The sequence below is a fragment of the Podarcis vaucheri genome, assembly GCF_965113315.1.
Source record: "Podarcis vaucheri genome assembly, chromosome: 15".
NCBI classification, from domain to species: domain Eukaryota; kingdom Metazoa; phylum Chordata; class Lepidosauria; order Squamata; family Lacertidae; genus Podarcis; species Podarcis vaucheri.
Genome location: NC_138753.1, coordinates 46,324,139 through 46,342,736, shown reverse-complemented (window position 1 = coordinate 46,342,736; position 18,598 = coordinate 46,324,139). Strand labels below are relative to the sequence as shown.

General features: G+C 48.0%; 1 protein-coding gene across 2 annotated transcripts in view; it reads right to left on the bottom strand.

Annotated features, from left to right (window-relative positions):
• Nucleotides 1-1,501: 1,501 nt before the first annotated feature.
• The window catches only part of PLEKHA2 (pleckstrin homology domain containing A2), a 111,071-nt gene continuing 93,974 nt past the window's right edge, over nucleotides 1,502-18,598 (bottom strand). For both annotated transcript variants that reach the window (XM_082200580.1, XM_082200579.1), the window contains 2 exons: nucleotides 8,667-8,744; nucleotides 1,502-5,652 (listed from right to left, as the gene is read on the bottom strand). In XM_082200580.1, coding sequence (XP_082056706.1) covers nucleotides 5,299-5,652; nucleotides 8,667-8,744 — 432 coding nt within the window. In that variant the 3' untranslated portion in view covers nucleotides 1,502-5,298. The remainder of the gene's footprint in view (nucleotides 5,653-8,666; nucleotides 8,745-18,598) is intronic.

Sequence of the window (18,598 nt, the reverse complement as noted above, 5' to 3'; positions counted from 1 at the left end):
GATGAACCTAGCTGCCTCCTCCACAAGAGGTCCAGAGGGTGGCAATATGAGAACAGGCTTTTTCTGCAGTGGCTCCCCATTTGTGTGATGCTCTCCCCAGGGAGGTCTGCCTGGCACCTTCATTCTACACTTTCAGGCACCAGGCAAAAACATTCCTCTCTAATCAGGCCTTTGGCTGACTGACATCTGATGCCCTTTTAAAATGTGTTGTGGAAGTGGGTGATTATTGGATTGTTTTTTGTTTTTATTCAGTATTTTGTGTTTTTATATTGTGATTTTATGTTGTGAACCGCTCTGAGACCTGCAGGTATAGGGTGGTATACAAATTGAATAAATAATAATATTAGAAAGTGTGGCTTAAGTGGAAAACTGCTCAGAACTGTGCTATCTAGGCATGGGAGAAGCAGGCTGTTGGAGGAGCCCCAGAAGCTGTTGCCAACTCTTACTAATACAGAGCAATGCATTTCCAAGTTCCCTGCACAGCCAGTGAAGTGCATGGCATGTTAGAGCTCAACTGCCTAAGATTAATGGCTGCCATTTCAAGTTATTAACAGCAACATAGCTGGAATTTCTAGCCCCAATGTTTTTGCTTCACATTAAATCTATAGATTCAAGAAAAGGCAAGGGCAAGCTGTAACACGCTAATCCTGTCCTGACCTGGTTTACTCAGGAGGTTGCATTGACTTCAATGAGGCTTCCCTGAAGGTTGTGTGCTTAGGAGTGAGGGGGAGGGCCACCAATCCTATGCAAACTTAAGTGGGGAGTGAGCCCTATTGAAGTTGTATTTCAAAGTAAACACACAGAGGATTGAGTGTCCTGTGCTCAAGGCAGCCTTCCTCAACCTGGCACCCTCAAGGTGTTTTTGACCAAATCTCCCACCACCCCGACCATTGGCCATGCTGGTTGGGACTGGTGGGAGCCAGAGTCCAACAACACCTGGAGGGGGATTCTGGCTTCAGGGCTCTTCTCCCTGATGTTCCTGTCTAAGCATACTTACATGATAAGTTAAGTCCACTAAAAGAAACCAACAGGGTTTCAAATTAGGACTACAATGCTACACATACTTACTCTGTGGAATGCAGTGGAATTTGCTTCAGAGTAAAAATGCACAGAATCACATGGCATGTGTGTTTCAAACACAATATAGGAAGCCTGTTGTATTTACACACATTTCACCTAGACCAAACAACTTTTTCCTTTAGCAAGTTGTAGGGCAGATTGAAATGGAGCAGAGGAAGAACTGGAGCACAATGCTTTGCAGCCACCTGCCCTCTGCCTATTAAAAGCAGACAAGGATTCCCAGGAAATTATTGGCAAACTTGACAAGGTACTCACGTGTTTAAAGTACAAGTTAGTGCAAAGGAATACTTATTTTGAAAAACACAACAGAACGGTATTGGTCAAATGTACATTTTTGTAAGCAAAGAAAAAGACAAATGGTCATCTGGTTCAATACTACTTCCATTCATTCAAATGAATTTTCATAGTTTCCAGCAAAGTCTACTTTTCCAGCATAGATCTCTTTTAATAATTATTTTGCATGTATTCACAAGGAAAAAGCAATGTGTAAGCCTCTTCTTTTCCTATAAAAGAGTAGGGAGTTAAGGTGCACAATCCTGAAACATCTCCCATCTTGAGCCTTGGGCCACATTTCAACATTATTAATTTGATTAATTCATTCTTTTGGGATGGGGGTCCACAGCTCAGCAGCAGAGCACATGCGGTGCATGCAGAAAGGACCAGGGCTGTGATGTGCATGCTGAGATCCTGGGGGGATGCAGAAAAAGTGCAGAACGTGGTATCAAGACGTGGTGCAATTCAGCTTCTTGAGAAATTCCACTTTTTAAATTTGGAGGCTGACAAGAGAAAAAGAACAATATTTTGACAGCTACAAAGTGTGTTGGCAATGCCTGCTAAAGAGCAAAACATGGCTGCAGTCTTGGGCACACTTGCTTGGGGAGTAGGCCTCACTTAGTAGGACTTACTTCCAAGTAAGCAAGTAATACTTGAGCAAGTTTTCTTCTACTTCCTTGCTTTTCTCTAGCTCCCTTTGGACATTCCAAATAAATTGGCGTAGGGAGGGTCAAGCTGGCACATATTAGCTCTGTCCACACTATCTCCATCCCAACAGGGCACAGCTTCAGACCAGGCTGGCAGGGAGAGGACAGCCTAGGGCAGCCTTTGCCCACCTGTGGCCAGCCATTTGTTGCTGGACTAAAAGCTTCTATCATCCCTGGCTATTGCCCATGCTGGATTGGTCTGATGGGGAGTTGCAGCCCAAGCATACCTGTCCCTACTTCAGACTGTCGTGCATGGAATATGAAAATATAATGAGAATGCCTGGTGGCCAACATGCTTGCTGGCCTCCCCACACGCTGCTCAGAGGGTCGCACAAGCATCGCACAAAATGTCTTAAGACTTTTATGATGAGAAAAACCAGAATAAGTGATGCAGATAGTAAATAAATTATTTTTAAAAATATGCAAACAGTATTTTTTGTGTGTGCAGCACACACAGTTAATTCTCTGTTTCCTTATTGCTTCATATATTAACGAGAATCTGTTCCAGGTCAATGTTGGCATTAAAAGGGGTGGGGGGAGTAATCTAGCTTGATACAAGTTATCACAGCCCACTCAAAAAACAAATAAATATCTTTTTGTGCTCCTGAAAAACCTGCCATATAAAAAGGGAGCATACCTGAGTATATTCTGACCACAGACGTTCACACTGTTTGAGAGTAGTCTTCGCATAGCGAAATCCTGTTTGATTTTTCCTTGCTAGATTTGCGTTTTGCTTTGCTTTCTGTTTTAGTCAGGCACCCGGAACAATTTAGGGGGGGAAATGATCACAACCCCACCCCTTTGCAAAGGCAAACGTTATTTAGATGACTACATTGTGACCTGGAAATATGGGAGAAGGAAACATTTAAAGAGGAGCTAGTCCTCACTGTGAGGACAGACTTTCCTTCTGTCCTGGACATTCAGAGCTAAGAAGTTCACTTAATGCAGCTATGTCACATCCAAACCATACATGTAAAGCACTCCTTATACCACTGTAACCGTCATGGCACCCCTCCCCCCCAGAGAATCATGGGAACTGTCATTTCCTAAGGGGTCTTCTAATAACTCTCAGCACCCTTGGCCAACTATAGTTCTCAGATTATCTGGAGGAAGCCATGGCTATTAAAGTGTTCCAAGAGGGCTGTAATTGCATGGTGTGGCTGTGATAGCAACCAGATTGTTTGTGTGTGACAGTCCTCATTTAGGAAGCCAGAGCCAAGGGCTGAATTTTAGAACACTGATTCTGTTGCACTAACTTTTATCACATTCTGTCTGGCCCTTTCTCTGTATTTCTTCATACTCCAGGCAACACAAGGAAGGCTGTTAAAAAAATCTTAGGAATTAAATCTCCTAGGCTGCAGCGCAGTTGCACAAACGCCATCTAGGACAGGCCTCCTGTAGCAAGTGGGTCTTGCTAGTCTTGGGCCTGATAAGCATCAGTGAGGCATTCACAGAAGGTCGGCGGTTCGAATCCCTGTGACGGGGTGAGCTCCTGTTGTTCGGTCCCAGCTCCTGCTCACCTAGCAGTTCAAAAGCACAGCAAAGTGCAAGTAGATAAATAGGTACCGCTCCGGTGGGAAGGTAGACGGTGTTTCCATGCGCTGCTCTGGTTTCACGAGAAGCGGCTTAGTCATGCTGGCCACATGACCTGGAAAAACTGCGGACAAACACTGGCTCCCTTGGCCAGTAAAGCGAGATAAGCGCCACAACCCCAGAGTCATCCGTGACTGGACCAAATGGTCAGGGGTACCTTTACCTTTACCTTTGGATGCATCGGAGTGCAGGGCAGGGTGGAGGAAAGAGCGGCGGCAAACATATTCTGCAGGCAATTGAAGTTCCTGGCCTTTCCAGGTAGGAGTGGAAAGATCTTGGCTGAAGTCGTGGAGATCCGTTGACAAATAATGTAGACAGCGTTGAATTAGATGAGCTAAGTCTGTTGTGGCACAAGACAGCATCCTGGTTTTAGATGCAACTGAGTTTTTGGTTGTGCCAGTTCTGGAAAAGTTCTTCATGGATTTCCTGTTGTTTTTTTTACTATTATTATAATGGTCTCACACACCAGCTGAAAGCACACTGTGTAAATCTGGGGTGGGGAACCAGTGAACAGTCAGGTGTTGGTGGACTTCAACTCCCATCATCCTTGACCATTGACTGAATTGGCTGGGGCTGATGGGAGTTGGAATCCAACATCTACAGGGTCATAGGTTGCCTGTGCTGGTGTAAATATAGCTTTAGCCAGTTGAACACACTGTAGATCACCAGAATGTCCCCATACCAGAGTTTGAAGAATTCCTGCCATAACCTTGCTTTATTTGCCCCCTGCCCCAACCTTCTGTGCAACTGCAGTTGATGCTGCTGTGTAGGAAAGGGCTATGGCTCAGTGCTGGATCAAATGCCTAGCATGCAGGAGGTCCCAGGTTCAACCCCTGGCATGTCCAGGTAAGGGTAGGAGAAATGCCCCTCTCTGAAATCCTGGATGGACAAGTTGTCTCAGGATAAGTCAGCTTCCTATGCTCCCTTCTGCAGGAAAAGCTCTCCAGGAACTCCACTTTGTTCCAACCCCTTGTACCTTGACAAAAAGAGTGTATGGCCTTCCCACATCAGCAGCATGGCTCACTGAAGATGAAGAGCATCTGTTACACACACAGGTTTCTGTGAGAGCTAGAGAGTTAGACATTCACATCAAAACTGACAGTCCAACACTGTTCCACAGGATTTCTTCAAAAGCCACAATTATGGAAGAACCCTCAAAGTCCTCTCCCACAGAAGTTAGGAGTGCTGCCTTCAACTCCTCTGCAGATCAAGCATGCAAGCCAGACCACCAGTGTGCTGCTACAAAAACAGTGGGGTGTACCTGGGCACATTGCCAGAAGAGGTCAAGATGACTCCAGTGAGTGACTGACACACACACAGAGAGAGAGAGAGAGAGAGAGAGAGAACACCCATACCAGGTTTCTAGCTGAATGGCAAAGGTGGTCTCTCCTTTACTACATGGGAAGGCATCTGAGATGAAGAAACCACATCACACTGAAAATGTGCAAGGAATGACTCCAGGGCTGGAGGTTGCATCTCATGTGCTTCCCATATTTAAGGTCATCACATCACAGTGACTGCTCCAGCTCCAGCTTCCTAAGCATGTGCAAGCTAGCTAGCATTTGCCCCAACACATCCATGTGTCAGGACCAGGGAAGCATCAACATGGTCTGTACATCGACAGGCGCTGCTTTGCAGTGCACAGTCACACATCCGAGGTCCGGATGCTCTCGTCATCCATGTCAAAGGGAAATGGATGCTCTTTAAAGTTCTGGGGCTCCGACCTGTGCCGGAGACGCCCACCCTGCGTGGCTCTAGCATCTCGCTGGGCAAACAGAGGGGAGAACTCCGAGTCCTTCGGCAGGCCGGCCTTCTGCTCTGCTGCAGGCTGCGGCTTCCCTTCCGACTGGGGCACCGGCATCCAAGGCAGCCAGCACGAGGCCGACGGGCTTTTGGCTGAGGCCTTGGGCTCCCCTCCCAGATGCTTCAGCCTCTCAATGGGAGGCACGGCTGAGCTGGGGCCTCCGCGCTTGTTCACCGAAACAGATCTCACCAAGTCCTGCATGGGTGGAGGGGTGTGGGTGAGAGAGGGAGAAAAGAGACACACCTTACAGCTTATGCATGCCAGAGGGGGTGCCAGCACAGTGCCCATGGGTGCAATGGTGCCCCTGCAGTCTTCCCAGGGACCGATGAAGCCCCTGTGCTCCCTTGGTCATGTGGAATGCGGTGGTTTCCTTTTTCTCCCTTGAAAGTGACTGTTTCCTACTTCATCTCTATGTGCTTTTTTATTTTTATTTTTTATTAAAGATTTTCTTGATTTACAAAAGTGTTTGCAATGTCTCTCTCTCGTATTCACCCCCCCCACGTAACATTTTTACAAATCAGTTTCATTTGTTGAGACATTAGGAAGAAAAGGGGGAAAGAGGTAGAGGGGGGGAAAGATGGGTGGGGTTGGGGTTGGGTGGCGATGTTTCTATTTTACTTACTATATGTAGGGTTTGGTGTCAGTGTTGCTTGTGCAGGTTCTTTGCTGTTTGCTTGTGTTCCTTTGGTGAGAGAGGTTGGGGTTGGCCTAGGGTGTGGTTATTTATTTGTGGTTGGCTGTGGTGGTCTTTGTTTTCATGTATGAGTGGAGTGGGTGGGTGTTTTGGATCAGGTTAGCCATATTGATTTGTATGCTGTTGGTGGATTTTTATTGTTGTCTTGCTGGGCTGTGTATGTGATAAAGGGGAGCCATACCGGAGTGAAGGAGTCTTCTTCTATTTGTCCCCGTGTCAGTTTCAGTTTATTGGTTAATTTTTCTAGTAGGTCTGTTTCCCATACTATCTGGTACCATTGGTCCATGTTTACTCCTGACAGGTCTCTCCAGTGTCTGGCTATGATGCTTCTGGCTGCTGAAAGTAGGTGGGTTATGAGTTCTTTGTGGTGTTAAGTGGGCATTATTGTCTTGGAAGATGTTTAGTAAGGCCAATTCTGGGGTGATTTCTAATACTTGCTTGATTATTTTACTTATTTCTCATATAGCTGTTGTCCAGAATAGTTGGATTTTGGGGCCCTCCTGCCACATGTGGAGGTATGTGCCTGTGGAGGTGTACCCTCTCCAGCATTTTGGTGAGGTTCCTGGGCGTATTAGCACTAGTTTTCTTGGTTTTAGGTACCACCTGTAGGTGATTTTTAGAGTGAGTTCTTTTCTTTTTGTTGATATGGATTTAAAGAGGGGGTTTAGATCACATTTTGATCCATTGAGTGGGGTTAACCTCATAACCTATGTCATCCTCCCTATGTGCTTTTCAAGGTTCAGACTAATTCTACTGGATTCAACTTCCCCAATGACTAGTTGCTTAATATACATAATTTGTACAGGTTGAAGAATTCAGCATTTCTTGGTGCAGAATATTACCGTATTTTTCGCCCCATAGGACGCTCCGTCCCATAGGACGCACCTAGTTTTTTTGGGGGGAAATAAAGGAAAAAAAAATTCCCTTTATTTCCCCCCCAAAAGCAGGTCGGGGAAACAGAGCCAGGTCGAGGAACAGCGGGATGGCGGCGCTGCGCCTCCCTGCTGTCCCCCGAGCTTGTGGGGCTGGCCAATGTCTGCCCCGCGCGAGGGGCGCTCTGCATCAGGGCGCCCCCCCCTGCGGGGCGGCAGGCTGCTATCCGCGGCGTGGGGAGTCTTGCCGGGAACTCCGTCAAGGCTCCCCACGCTGCGGATGTCTGGCTGGCGAGGGGGGCGCTCTGCTTCAGGGCACCCCGCCCGCCGGGCGGCAGGCTGCTATCCGCAGTGTGGGGAGCCTTGCCGGGAACTCCGGCATCAGACATTAAAAACTTCCCTAAAGAGGGCTGCCTTCAGTTGTCTTTTAAAAGTAAAATAGTTGTTTATTGCTTTGACATCTGCTGGGAGGGCGTTCCACAGGGCAGACGCCACTACCGAGAAGGCCGTCTGCCTGGTTCCCTGTAACCTTACTTCTCGCAATGAGGGAACCGCCAGAAGGCCCTCGGCGCTGGATCTCAGTGTCCGGGCTGAACGATGGGGGTGGAGATGCTCCTTCAGGTATACAGGACCGAGGCCATTTAGGGCTTTAAAGGTCAGCACCAACACTTTGAATTGTGCTCAGAAACGTACTGGGAGCCAATGCAGATCTCTCAGAACCGGTGTTATGTGGTCCCGGCGGCCACTCCCAGTCACCAGTCTAGCTGCCACATTCTGGATTAATTGCAGTTTCCGGGTCACCTTCAAAGGTAGCCCCACGTAGAGCGTGTTGCAGTAGTTCAAGCGGGAGATAACTAGAGCATGCACCACTCTGGCAAGACAGTCCGCGGGCAGGTAGGGTCTTAGCCTGCGTACCAGGTGGAGCTGGTAGACAGCTGCCCTGGACACAGAATTAACCTGTGCCTCCATGGACAGCTGTGAGTCCAGAATGACTCCCAGGCTGCGCACCTGGTCCTTCAGGGGCACAGTTACCCCATTCAGGACCAGGGAATCCCCCACACCTGCCCGCCCCCTCTCCCCCCAAAACAGTACTTCTGTCTTGTCAGGATTCAGTCTCAATCTGTTAGCCACCATCCATCCTCCAACAGCCTCCAGGCACTCACACAGGACCTTCACTGGTTCTGATTTAAAGGAGAGGTAGAGCTGGGCGTCATCTGCATACTGATGAACACCCAGCCCAATAATAATAATCAGGCCCACAAAACTGAACTGCATGGGATGGGGGTGGGTTATAAAGTTGCTCCAATTTCTAGCCGCCAATTTCTGCTTAATTTCTAAGCCACAGAATTATGATTAATATCTCCCCCCCCCCGGAAAGTTAAGCAAGTTTTGCCAAGTTGCTTGCAGCAGCTGTAGAGAGGCGGACAGATACATGTTCCCATTGCATAATGCTCATTAATTTCTCCGATCTCACCCGCTTTCCACTCCCGGTTTCTGTGGGATCAAGCCAAAGACTAGAAAGCTGCCTCCAGGAAGTGAGATATTTCTCAAATGTTTGCCCAAGACATTAAAATGGATGATGTCTGCTTAAGAAAACAAGCACAAAAAACTAATTAATTCTGCATGCAAAGGATATGACCTACCCTAGGGCAGCTCTTTAGGGCCTGCACAGCCCCGCTGATCTCCTTGATCCAGCTGTGCATGTCCTCAGGGCTATAGGCCTGCAGAGAGAAATAATAAAGACATCAGCCAAAAACAACACAGCCCACGAGACTCCCATCCCCAGAGCTGGATTATGCTGCACCATGACATTTCAGGCCAGGAGGAGGGTCTGCGGGTGAACTGACCTAGTGATTGACAAGTGGATAGCCTCATCCACCAGTCAGAGCTGCCTTGTGGGGCCAATACCCCACTCCTGCACTAGCCAAGTAGCTACCATGTTTAAGTTCCTTCCCATCGTGTTAAATGTGAAAAGAAGGGGTGAAAAGCTGAATGTTCACATCATGAAGAAGAGACAGCAAGACCTAATCAGATTAGAATCATAGAATCATAGAATCATAGAATTGTAGAGTTGGAAGGGACCACTAGGATCATCTAGTCCAACTCCCTGCAATGCAGGAATACGCAGCTGTCCCATATGGGGATCAAACCTGCTACCTTGGTGTTATCAGCACCATGCTCTAACCAACTGAGCCATCTGGGCTTGAATTAGACTCTAATAGGTTCTGTGTAAGTTCCATGTTGGACCCAGGACTGCTGGAGATAAGCACTAGACAATGGTTGATCTGTTTTGAAAAATATAAGGGCCACTCCAATAGACCTGCTTATTGAACATTCAACTGGACTTGCTTGCAAGAAGCTTATGTGGCAGTTAGCCTGTTTCCAGTCTCTCTGGAGCAATCTTCTTATTTGTTTGCAGGGCAGTGATATGACAATGAGCATTTGCCCCCCATTCATTCTGATTTGCTTGCAGCATGTTTACATTTCTTCCTGTTAGGCATTTGTTCATCCACACTTTTCAATGAATTTTCTCACCTCTCCCCAAACTACAAAGTCAGTGTGTTTGTTTGGTTTTTAAGTGGGTTTGTTGCGCAGGGGTGACAAAGGCCTGTCTGCAAATGTAAATCCCCTCTGCAAAATAGAGTCTACACTACAGGCACAAAAAGTTCACCTGTTGCCATGCAAACTTCCACCAGGGGACAGAAGTGAGACTTCAGAAATACATTTCTTCAAAGCACACATACATACACATCCCACAAAAGCAACAAATCCCCAGGGCCTTTTTTTTTTTTTAAAAAAAAATAGGCTTTCTGAGAAAGGGAAGCAGTTGCCTTCCAGATGGGCAGCACAATCTGAGAATGACAGCTCAGCTACATGAGTAAGCCCTACTGAAGTCAACAGGATTTGCCCACACATAAATAACAGCTAGATCTCACCCCAAATATCAAGGGAAGGGAAAGTTCTTGTCACTGACTGCTGCTCATCACAGCAAGGAGTGAACAAACACGGAGTAGCAGGGGATGCTCTCATCCTGGCCTTGAAGAAAGACACTGGAGAAGCAGTGTGAGCTAGTGGTTATTTATTTCATAAAATGTATACACCAGTTTACTGGGGGGGGGGGACGACCTCAAAGCGGTCAGAGCAAGGGTTGCCAATGTGTCACCACGGGCAGCACAATGATACCCTTGCAATCTTCCCCTGGCACCCGCTAAGCCCCTGAGCCCCCACCTCCTGGCCTCTTGCCTACTTTCCCTTTCCCTGAAAAATACATAGAGCTGAAAGTGGAAGTTGGAAGCATGTCACTTCCCCCCATTTCAGCTCTATATAAGAACCTCAGAAAAGAGTCTTCTGGATCAGGCCATTGGCCCACCTGGTCCACCATCCTGATCTCATAGTGGCCAACCAGACGCCTGTGGGAAACCTTCAAGCAGCACCTGAGCCGGAGAGCCCTGTCCCCTCCTGTGGTTTCCAGAAACATGGTGGCCTCTGGCTGTGGAGGCGGAGCATAGACATTGTGGCGAGTTGCCCTGGACAGCCTTTTCCTCCATGCATTTGTCCAACCCTCATTTAAAGCCCTGCAGTTGGTGGCCATCACTGCCTCCTGTGACAGGGAGTTCCATATTTTCTTTTATCTGTCCTGAAACTTCCAACCTTCAGCTTCACTGGATGACCCTGAGCTATGGAGGGAAAAATCTTTTTTCTATCCACTTTTTCCTTTGGTTTACTGAGGAGTTCCGGAAAATGAAGCAGGATCTCAGACAGCTAGAGCGAGTATGGCAACGGACTCGTGACGGAGCTTCAAGAACATCTTATAGGGTGCTTATGAAAGCCTATGAGATGGCTATGAAAGCTGCTAAGAAATCTTACTTCTCGGCCTCCATTGCATCCGCTAGCTCTCGCCCAGCACAATCCTCTCCCAGGTGCTTTTTAACATTGTTATGAACCCCCTTGCCCAGACTGTCCAGAGCTTTGGGCTGCGCTGTCACCAATATGCTGATGACACTCAGCTCTATCTGCTGATGGATGGCCATACCGACTCGGCCCCGGACACACTGACCAGATGTTTGGAAGCTGTGGCTGGATGGTTTTGTGGGAGCCGATTGAAACTAAATCCTTCGAAGACAGAGGTCCTCTGGCTGGGTCAGGATGGTATGGGGATGAGGGACCAACTCCCTTCTCTTGAGGGGGCCCAGTTAGTGCCATTGTCTTCCGTTAGGAGTTTGGGTGTAATCCTTGATGCCTCCCTTTCCATGGAGGTGCAGGTTACAGCAACAGCCAAGGCGACATTTCCCCCCCTTCGCCGCATCAAGCAGTTGGTCCCTTACCTTTCCCGCCCCGACCTGGCCACAGTGATCCATGCGACGGTCACCTCCAGGCTTGACTACTGTAATTCGCCCTTGAAGCTGTCCCAGAAACTCCAGCGGGTGCAGAATGTGCAGCGAGGCTCCTCACAGGATCTCTGCCATGGGAGCATATTCACCCAGTGCTTTTCAAGCTGTACAGGCTCCCGGTGGAGTACAGGGTCAGATTTAAGATGCTGGTTTTGACCTTTAAAGCCCTTCGCAGCCTAGGACCCTCGTACCTACGGGACCGCCTCTCCCGGTCTGCCCCACGGAGGACCTTAAGGTCCATAAATAGCAACACCCTAGAGGTCCCGGGCCCTAAGGAAGTCAGATTAGCCTCAACCAGAGCCAGAGCCTTTTCAACACTGGCTCCGGCCTGGTGGAACGCTCTGTCTCATGAGACCAGGGCCTTGCGGGATCTGATTTCTTTCCGCAGGGCCTGTAAGGCAGAGGTGTTCCGCCTGGCCTTTGGCTTGGAGTCAATTTGATTCCCTCCCCCTCTTTCTTTTTTCCTTTCTCCTCCTGTGAAAAGGCTGCATCTTAATGTTTTAATGTTGTATTTTAATCTTGTTTTTTAAATTGTATTTTAATCAACTTGTTTTTATTATTGATTGTTAGTAGCCTTGAGCCCGGTCTTGGTTGGGGAGGGTGGGGTATAAATTATCATCATCATCATTATTAGTTGCCTTCCAAGGCTCAGATTAACTCCACTAGCTCCAGCTTCTGCCAATATCTCTGGGAAGAGTAAAGTGACCCAAGGGGGGCACCAAATGTGCCTTTGGGCAGATAAAGGTTGGCAGCTCCCTGCATAAGTGTCTCAGACTCAAGGAGTCAGTCTCCGCTCAGCTAGGAAGCTCACTGGGGGTCCTTAGGCCCATCACTCTCTCTCAGCTTAAATCTAACTCACAGGGGATAAAATTAGGCAGGTGAGGAGAGAACCATGGATGCCACACTTGGAGGTGCTTGGAGGAAAGGTGGGATACAGATTAAGTAAGTGTTTGTTCCTTTCCTGCCAAAGTACTACATCAGTGTAGACAAGATGCTGTCCTCTTGGTGTTATTGGACTACAATGCCCACGATCCCTACAATGCCCATAATGCTGGCTGGGGCTGATGGGAGTTGTAGTCAACAGCATCCAGCAGGCACATTGGCTATCCCTCTACCACAGCGGCCAGCCCCACTTCCTCTTGTGAACAGGTGTCGTGGAAGATGCTATGGCAGTGGCAAAGAGGTGGAGGTACAAGACTCAGCAAGAGCAGAAGCTTCTTTGCTGTTCAGGCCGGCCAGCAAGCCAGACCTACTGCTTTACATCATGCTTTTCCTTCAAGAAGCTCTGGGTTGTGTACTTTGATCAGAATCCAAGCATTCCTGTGGTTTGTTGCCTGCAGGAATCAACCTTTTCTTCCTGTTCCACTGAATTCCCAGAAGGCCTCTGTCCCTGGCACTTTCCCGCCTTGTTGGCTCAGCTCAAGAATGGGGAACCTCAAGCATAAGCCCCAAATGTGGCCCTCCAAGGCTTTCTATCTGGCCCTTCGGACTCTCCCCAGGCCACACGCTTCCTTACCAGGTTGGATAGAGGAGATACAGGGGGCTGCTACATCGATTGCATAGGGATTCTCCAGATTTAGGAAGGAGAAAGTGTGTGTGAACAGTAGTTGCAGGAGAATGTCACATGGAGTGGGGTTTTTAAAGGAGGCACAAGGGGTTCCATATTAAGCTGAGGTATGGATGGGCTCTGAATCCAACCGCTGGGCCCTATACTGCCTGCTCTGAATGGCAGCTGTTGTCCAAGGCCTTAGGTCTTGCTAACCAATATATTTTTAACTTGAGACCCCAGGGATGGAATTTGCCTACTTCTACAAACCAAACATATGATCTCTTGCTTCTGAATCAAAGTGCTGCCCAACATGATGTTGGCACGCTCTCATGCACAAGACCTTACCACACAGTTATGTGACTGATAAACAAAACTCAGCCAGGTGCAACTCCTTGACGTGTGCATAGAACAGTAATCTGCTTTGCAAGAACCATTCTGAAAAACATATTTCCACCTGCCCCTATTATTCTGATCTCCTCTCATGGTTAGAGCATCTGCTGTGTATGCAGAAGGTCCCTGGCATCTCCAGGTAGGGCTAGGAGGAACTCTGAAGAGCTGCTGCCATTGACAGCACCGAGCAAAATGAAGCAACCGTATGACTAAGTGCAAGGCACCTTCCTATGTTCCAAATCTGAGTGAACGCTATCAAAACAAACTGAAAATATTCCACATATAGAGGCTGGTGGGGGCAGACACACAGCTCTGGTGCTGTCCAACATCTGATGCTGCTTGAGTTGTCAGAGACTTGAACTGGCCACCTTCTCTACCCTTGGGGGCTAATCCAAATGCTAGGCTAGAACACCCCCACTACCCCCCACAAACAGCCGGGCAGAGGGGGAGCACATGTTTGCATATGGCTGGCGTCAGGCATAGACATGGCTGGGGACCCAGCGAGGGCCCACACTCCACCAGGGACCCCCAGAGAAGAGCACCTTGGAGCCTCTCCAGACTGGCAGACTGGGAGGCCGTGGGAAGCCCTGTGCACAGAATACCAGTCTGTTCGCAGAAGCTATGGCAGTTAAAATGTTACATAGCCAGGTTTTAGAGGGCCTCTCCAGACTGGCAGTGGTCCCTTGGCCCTTCCAGAATGGGCATGAGACAGCAACGCAATGCATGCAAAACACACACAGAGATCTGACTGGGCTGTGCTTTGATGCAGACATGCGGCTGCTGGTCACCAGCAATGGCACCCTTGAGTCATGCTGCCCATGTCCTCCTCGGAACACGCAGTTGTAGTCACCCATGGCTTTCTCCTGCTAGCAGCAGCCAATGATACATACACTGATATATTATGGGGAAAGGAGGCAGATGATGAAGTGAAGATGCCAGATTTGGGCAACATCCTGTTATTTGCCTTAACATGAAGATGGATCCTGTTTGTTATTTTCCCTTGCATTACAGTTCCTTTGAGGGTGTGTCTGGAGGATAAGGACACTAACCACAAGGCCTATGTTCTATCCCAGCAGCAGAGGAGGTGTCCCTCTGACTACCAGCTGAGGGGACTCACAAGCGGAAAGAGTGGCACTCAGGTCTTGCTGGCAAGCTTCCAATGGGCATCTGGCGGCCACTGCACAACATAATGCTGGACTAGACAGGCCTTTGGAATGGTCTAGCAGGCTCTTCTTATGTCCATGGGACACCCATGTCCCAAGAGGAGCAGCTGGTCTCTATTTTCTGAAACATGCCTCTGGAAAAACTACTGCCCACATTTCTGGCCTTTGCAGGATACCTTGAGATGCTAAAATTCACCCAGAAGGATCGTAGCTCAGTGGAAGATCATCTGTTTTGCATGCAGAAGGTTCCAGGTTCAATCCTGGCCATCTCTGGGTAGGGATGCCTGACATCCTAGAGAGCCACTGCCAATCAGTGTGGACAATAATGAGCTCCAGGGACCAATGGGTTTGACTCAGGATAAGGCTCTTATTCTATATTCCTAATGGTCTCAAAAGTGAGGTGCTAAAATCTCCATTCCTGCCCTCCCCCCAAAATTTCTAGAATATCTTAATACTAATACTAAATGATGTTAACATTTTTAATTATACTGGTGGTGGCAGGTATGGGATTATGCCCCAAGATCTGGTGATGGCCAATCAACCTTAAGAGGAAATCAAATTCACAGAGGATAAGGTTACAACTGGCCATATGCCACAACATGCCAATGAATACCAGCCGCTGGAGAACACAAGTGGAAGAGGGCTGCTGGTGGACTTCCTTCCCATAAGCTGCTTTAGGAAACAGGATGCCGAATGAGCATTGGCTTTGAGCTCTTCCTATGTTTGTAGGGCGGCATACAGGATTCCCCGCTATTTTATCCTCACAAATCTGTGAGACAAGTTAGGCTGAAAGATAGCATCAGCCCATCCAACATCACCCCATGAGCCTCTTGGTTGAGTGGGGCTTTGAGCCCAGGTCTCCTTGGCTAGTCTGACTCTCTTAGCACGACTCCACAGCTGCATATACAGAGAGCAGCCTGCCCATGAATAGCCAGGAACTGCACAGCTTGAGGTATATGCTGGACTCTTGAGCACCCTGTGCAAAACCCCAACTCTGTCCACTTTCACTTGTTGCTGAAGGCTCTAAGCCAGGAAACAGGGAAGCTGTTGCCCTCTGGGTGTCATTGGACCACAAATCTCATAAGCCTTAGGCATTGTGGCCAAAGGGCAGAGATGGTGGGAGGGCCAGTTGTTCCCTATCTCTACTAGAAATGGCTGACCTGTGCAATTCTCCAATGTACAGTTCTGCCATTCACGTCCGTGGGGATTGCACAAAGTAGCTTTCAGGTGGATTGTGTATTTAGGAAGCTTCCTCCCCAACGGTGCATAACACAGGAAACATAAATGGAGAAGTCTTCTTCAAAGAAGACCTAGACCAGCTCTACCACACACTGTACATGTGAACAATCCCCATCTTTATGGTTCTCTTTTGCACCTGCACAAATAACTTTCACTATAAATATGATGGAATGGAGAAGTGAAATAGCTGCAAAAGCAGGCTGCCCTTGGTATGGAGGGCCCCAGAGGCCAAAAAGGAACTGTGTACAAAGTCTCAGCTCACTCAACCCTTTCTGCTTGAAAGGTTGTCAGCAAAGCATCCTGTTTGGCAGGGCAAGACCAGAGTTAACTGTTAAGGGCTAAATTTACTGTAGAGAAAAATAAACTTAAAAACAAACACAGTCCTCCCAACTGGGAACCAATTCTGAAATTGCATAATGTGTGCTGATCACTTGAGGACCAGTATACACTGATGTAGGGACACGGGTGGCGCTGTGGGTTAAACCACAGAACCTAGGACTTGCCGATCAGAAAGTTGGCGGTTTGAATCCCCGTGTGCTGGTCCCGGGGGAGGTTACCATGGGGCGAGGTCCAGGACCTGAGTCGAGGGTCGGCAGACAGTCCTCCACGGGCGAAGCGGGGTCAAAAGCGAGGAGCCGGGCAAGGACAGGAACTCTGGAGGAACAGGACTGGGTGCTGGCCGAAACAGCTCTTCAGCGACGTTGCTCCTGCAACCTGGGACCGGGCTGACTGGCCTTTATCTTCTCTGAGGCCAGGGGCGGTCCCGGCCCCAGGAGACCCGCCTCTCCTGGCCTTAAGGCAAGCACCTCCTCCTGGGAGAAACCAGTTCCCTCCGCCTCTCTGCCCTGAACCTCTGCAGCTCAGGAGAGGCTGGAGGGTTACTGGACCCAGGGGGAGACTCACCTTCCCCTGACAGGGCTGGGAGAGGCGCACCTGTAGGCACTGTGTCCTCAACCACCTCCGGAGCCAGAGTGGATTCACCTGGTGCCTGCTCCTGAGGATCCGGCACAGGTGCAGGCACTTCAGAATCCAGGCCCTGCCCCAGTTCAGCCGGCCCTGGAGGCGGGGACTCCTGTGCAGGCTGGGATTCCTCCGGTTCAGCCTCTGAATCGGATTCCCAGGCCATCACACCCCGCGACTGGGTGAGCTCCCGTTGCTCGGTCCCTGCTCCTGCCAAACTAGCAGTTTGAAAGCACGTCAAAGTGCAAGTAGATAAATAGGAACCGCTCTGGCGGGAAGGTAAACGGAGTTTCCGTGCGCTGCTCTGGTTCGCCAGAAGCGGCTTAGTCATGCTGGTCACATGTCCCGGAAGCTGTACGCTGGCTCCCTCGGCCAATAAAGCGAGATGAGCGCCGCAACCCCAGAGTCAGTCACAACTGGACCTAATGGTTACCTTTACTATTACACACTGATGTATATTTATCACTATAGAAATATTCTGGTTAGATAGTAGGGATGGATGGAATTGTCAATTTTGGCTTCTCTCAAGTTTCTCATTTCCACATTGGTTTGTGGTATTTTTTAACCAGTCATGAGAATTCATCAGCATTTTACTGCAGATTTATTCTAATATACATATTTATGTATGGAATTTCATTGAGTCAGTCTATCTATCTATATCTATCTATCTATCTATCTATCTATCTATCTATCTATCTATCATCTATCTATCTATCTATCTATCTATCTATCTATCTATCATCATCTATCTATCTATCTATCTATCTATCTATCTATCTATCTATCTATCATCTATCTATCATCTATCTATCATCTATCTATCTATCTATCTATCTATCTATCTATCTATCTATCTATCGTATATATTCATAACACAGACTTTCCAAATATGTATGTTATTTGTTGTATGTTATTTTCCCCAATACATGTATCTTTACGCAGAGGCAGTTTTAGGGGAGCGTGACCAGTACAGTACTGGGTGCTACATTGCAGGGACAACACAACAATGCTCTAGAACAGAGTGCAAGGGCGGGAGCACTAAATTTTAGCACTGAACAGGGTGCTGCTGAAATTTGAGAGCCTAAACTCCGCCACTGCTTTATGCACACTTTACTGTATTATATGCATTTTCCTACATGCTACTTGGCTGGAGAACTGCAATGCAAAATTTGGAGAAGTGTAAATTTTGAAGAATGCCTGTGCTTCAGTTCTCATAGTGTTTTAGAAAAATGTAAATTTGCTAGGTTCACTTTTAAACATTAACTGAATCGAATTTCTCCCCCATCTCTACACAGAGGAGTCTTCTGAGGACTATGACTCATCAAATGCAGCACAGAGATATTCTGGGGGATGTTCTGGGGTGCAGGTAGACCCTGGTGTGATGGACAGACCATTGGGTCCTCCTCCTGGAGGCTCTTTGCCAATCACAGCAGGGAGGAGAAACGGCCCATCAGGAGAGAGTGAGGAGGGTAAAGAGAGAAGCTGGCATTCTAACTGGCCTGGTCCAGGGAAGTAGCTAAGGGTGTTTGGGGCAGAATTAACTGGTTTAATTTCCTCATGTGGAGCGAAGAGGGCTAGAGATGTTTTACAGGCAGAGTAAAAGCAGATAGCCATTCTAGGAAGAAATAATAGAAGCAGTTCTGTTGTGGAGGATTATAGCTAAGAGTTCTTGTTTAAACCTGAAACAGTATTTCTGACAGAAAATAAGTATTATGCCTTTAACAGCAAAGCCGTCAAGCTTTATCCTTCATGCTGTGTTTATTTATAATAATTAAAAGATCAATTCCATTGTGCCGCAGCTTCAAGGATAAAGTTGTCACAGGAGCCTCTATAGCTGCAGATTTACATTATATGCTACCGCATAAAGTTAAAACATGAATTAT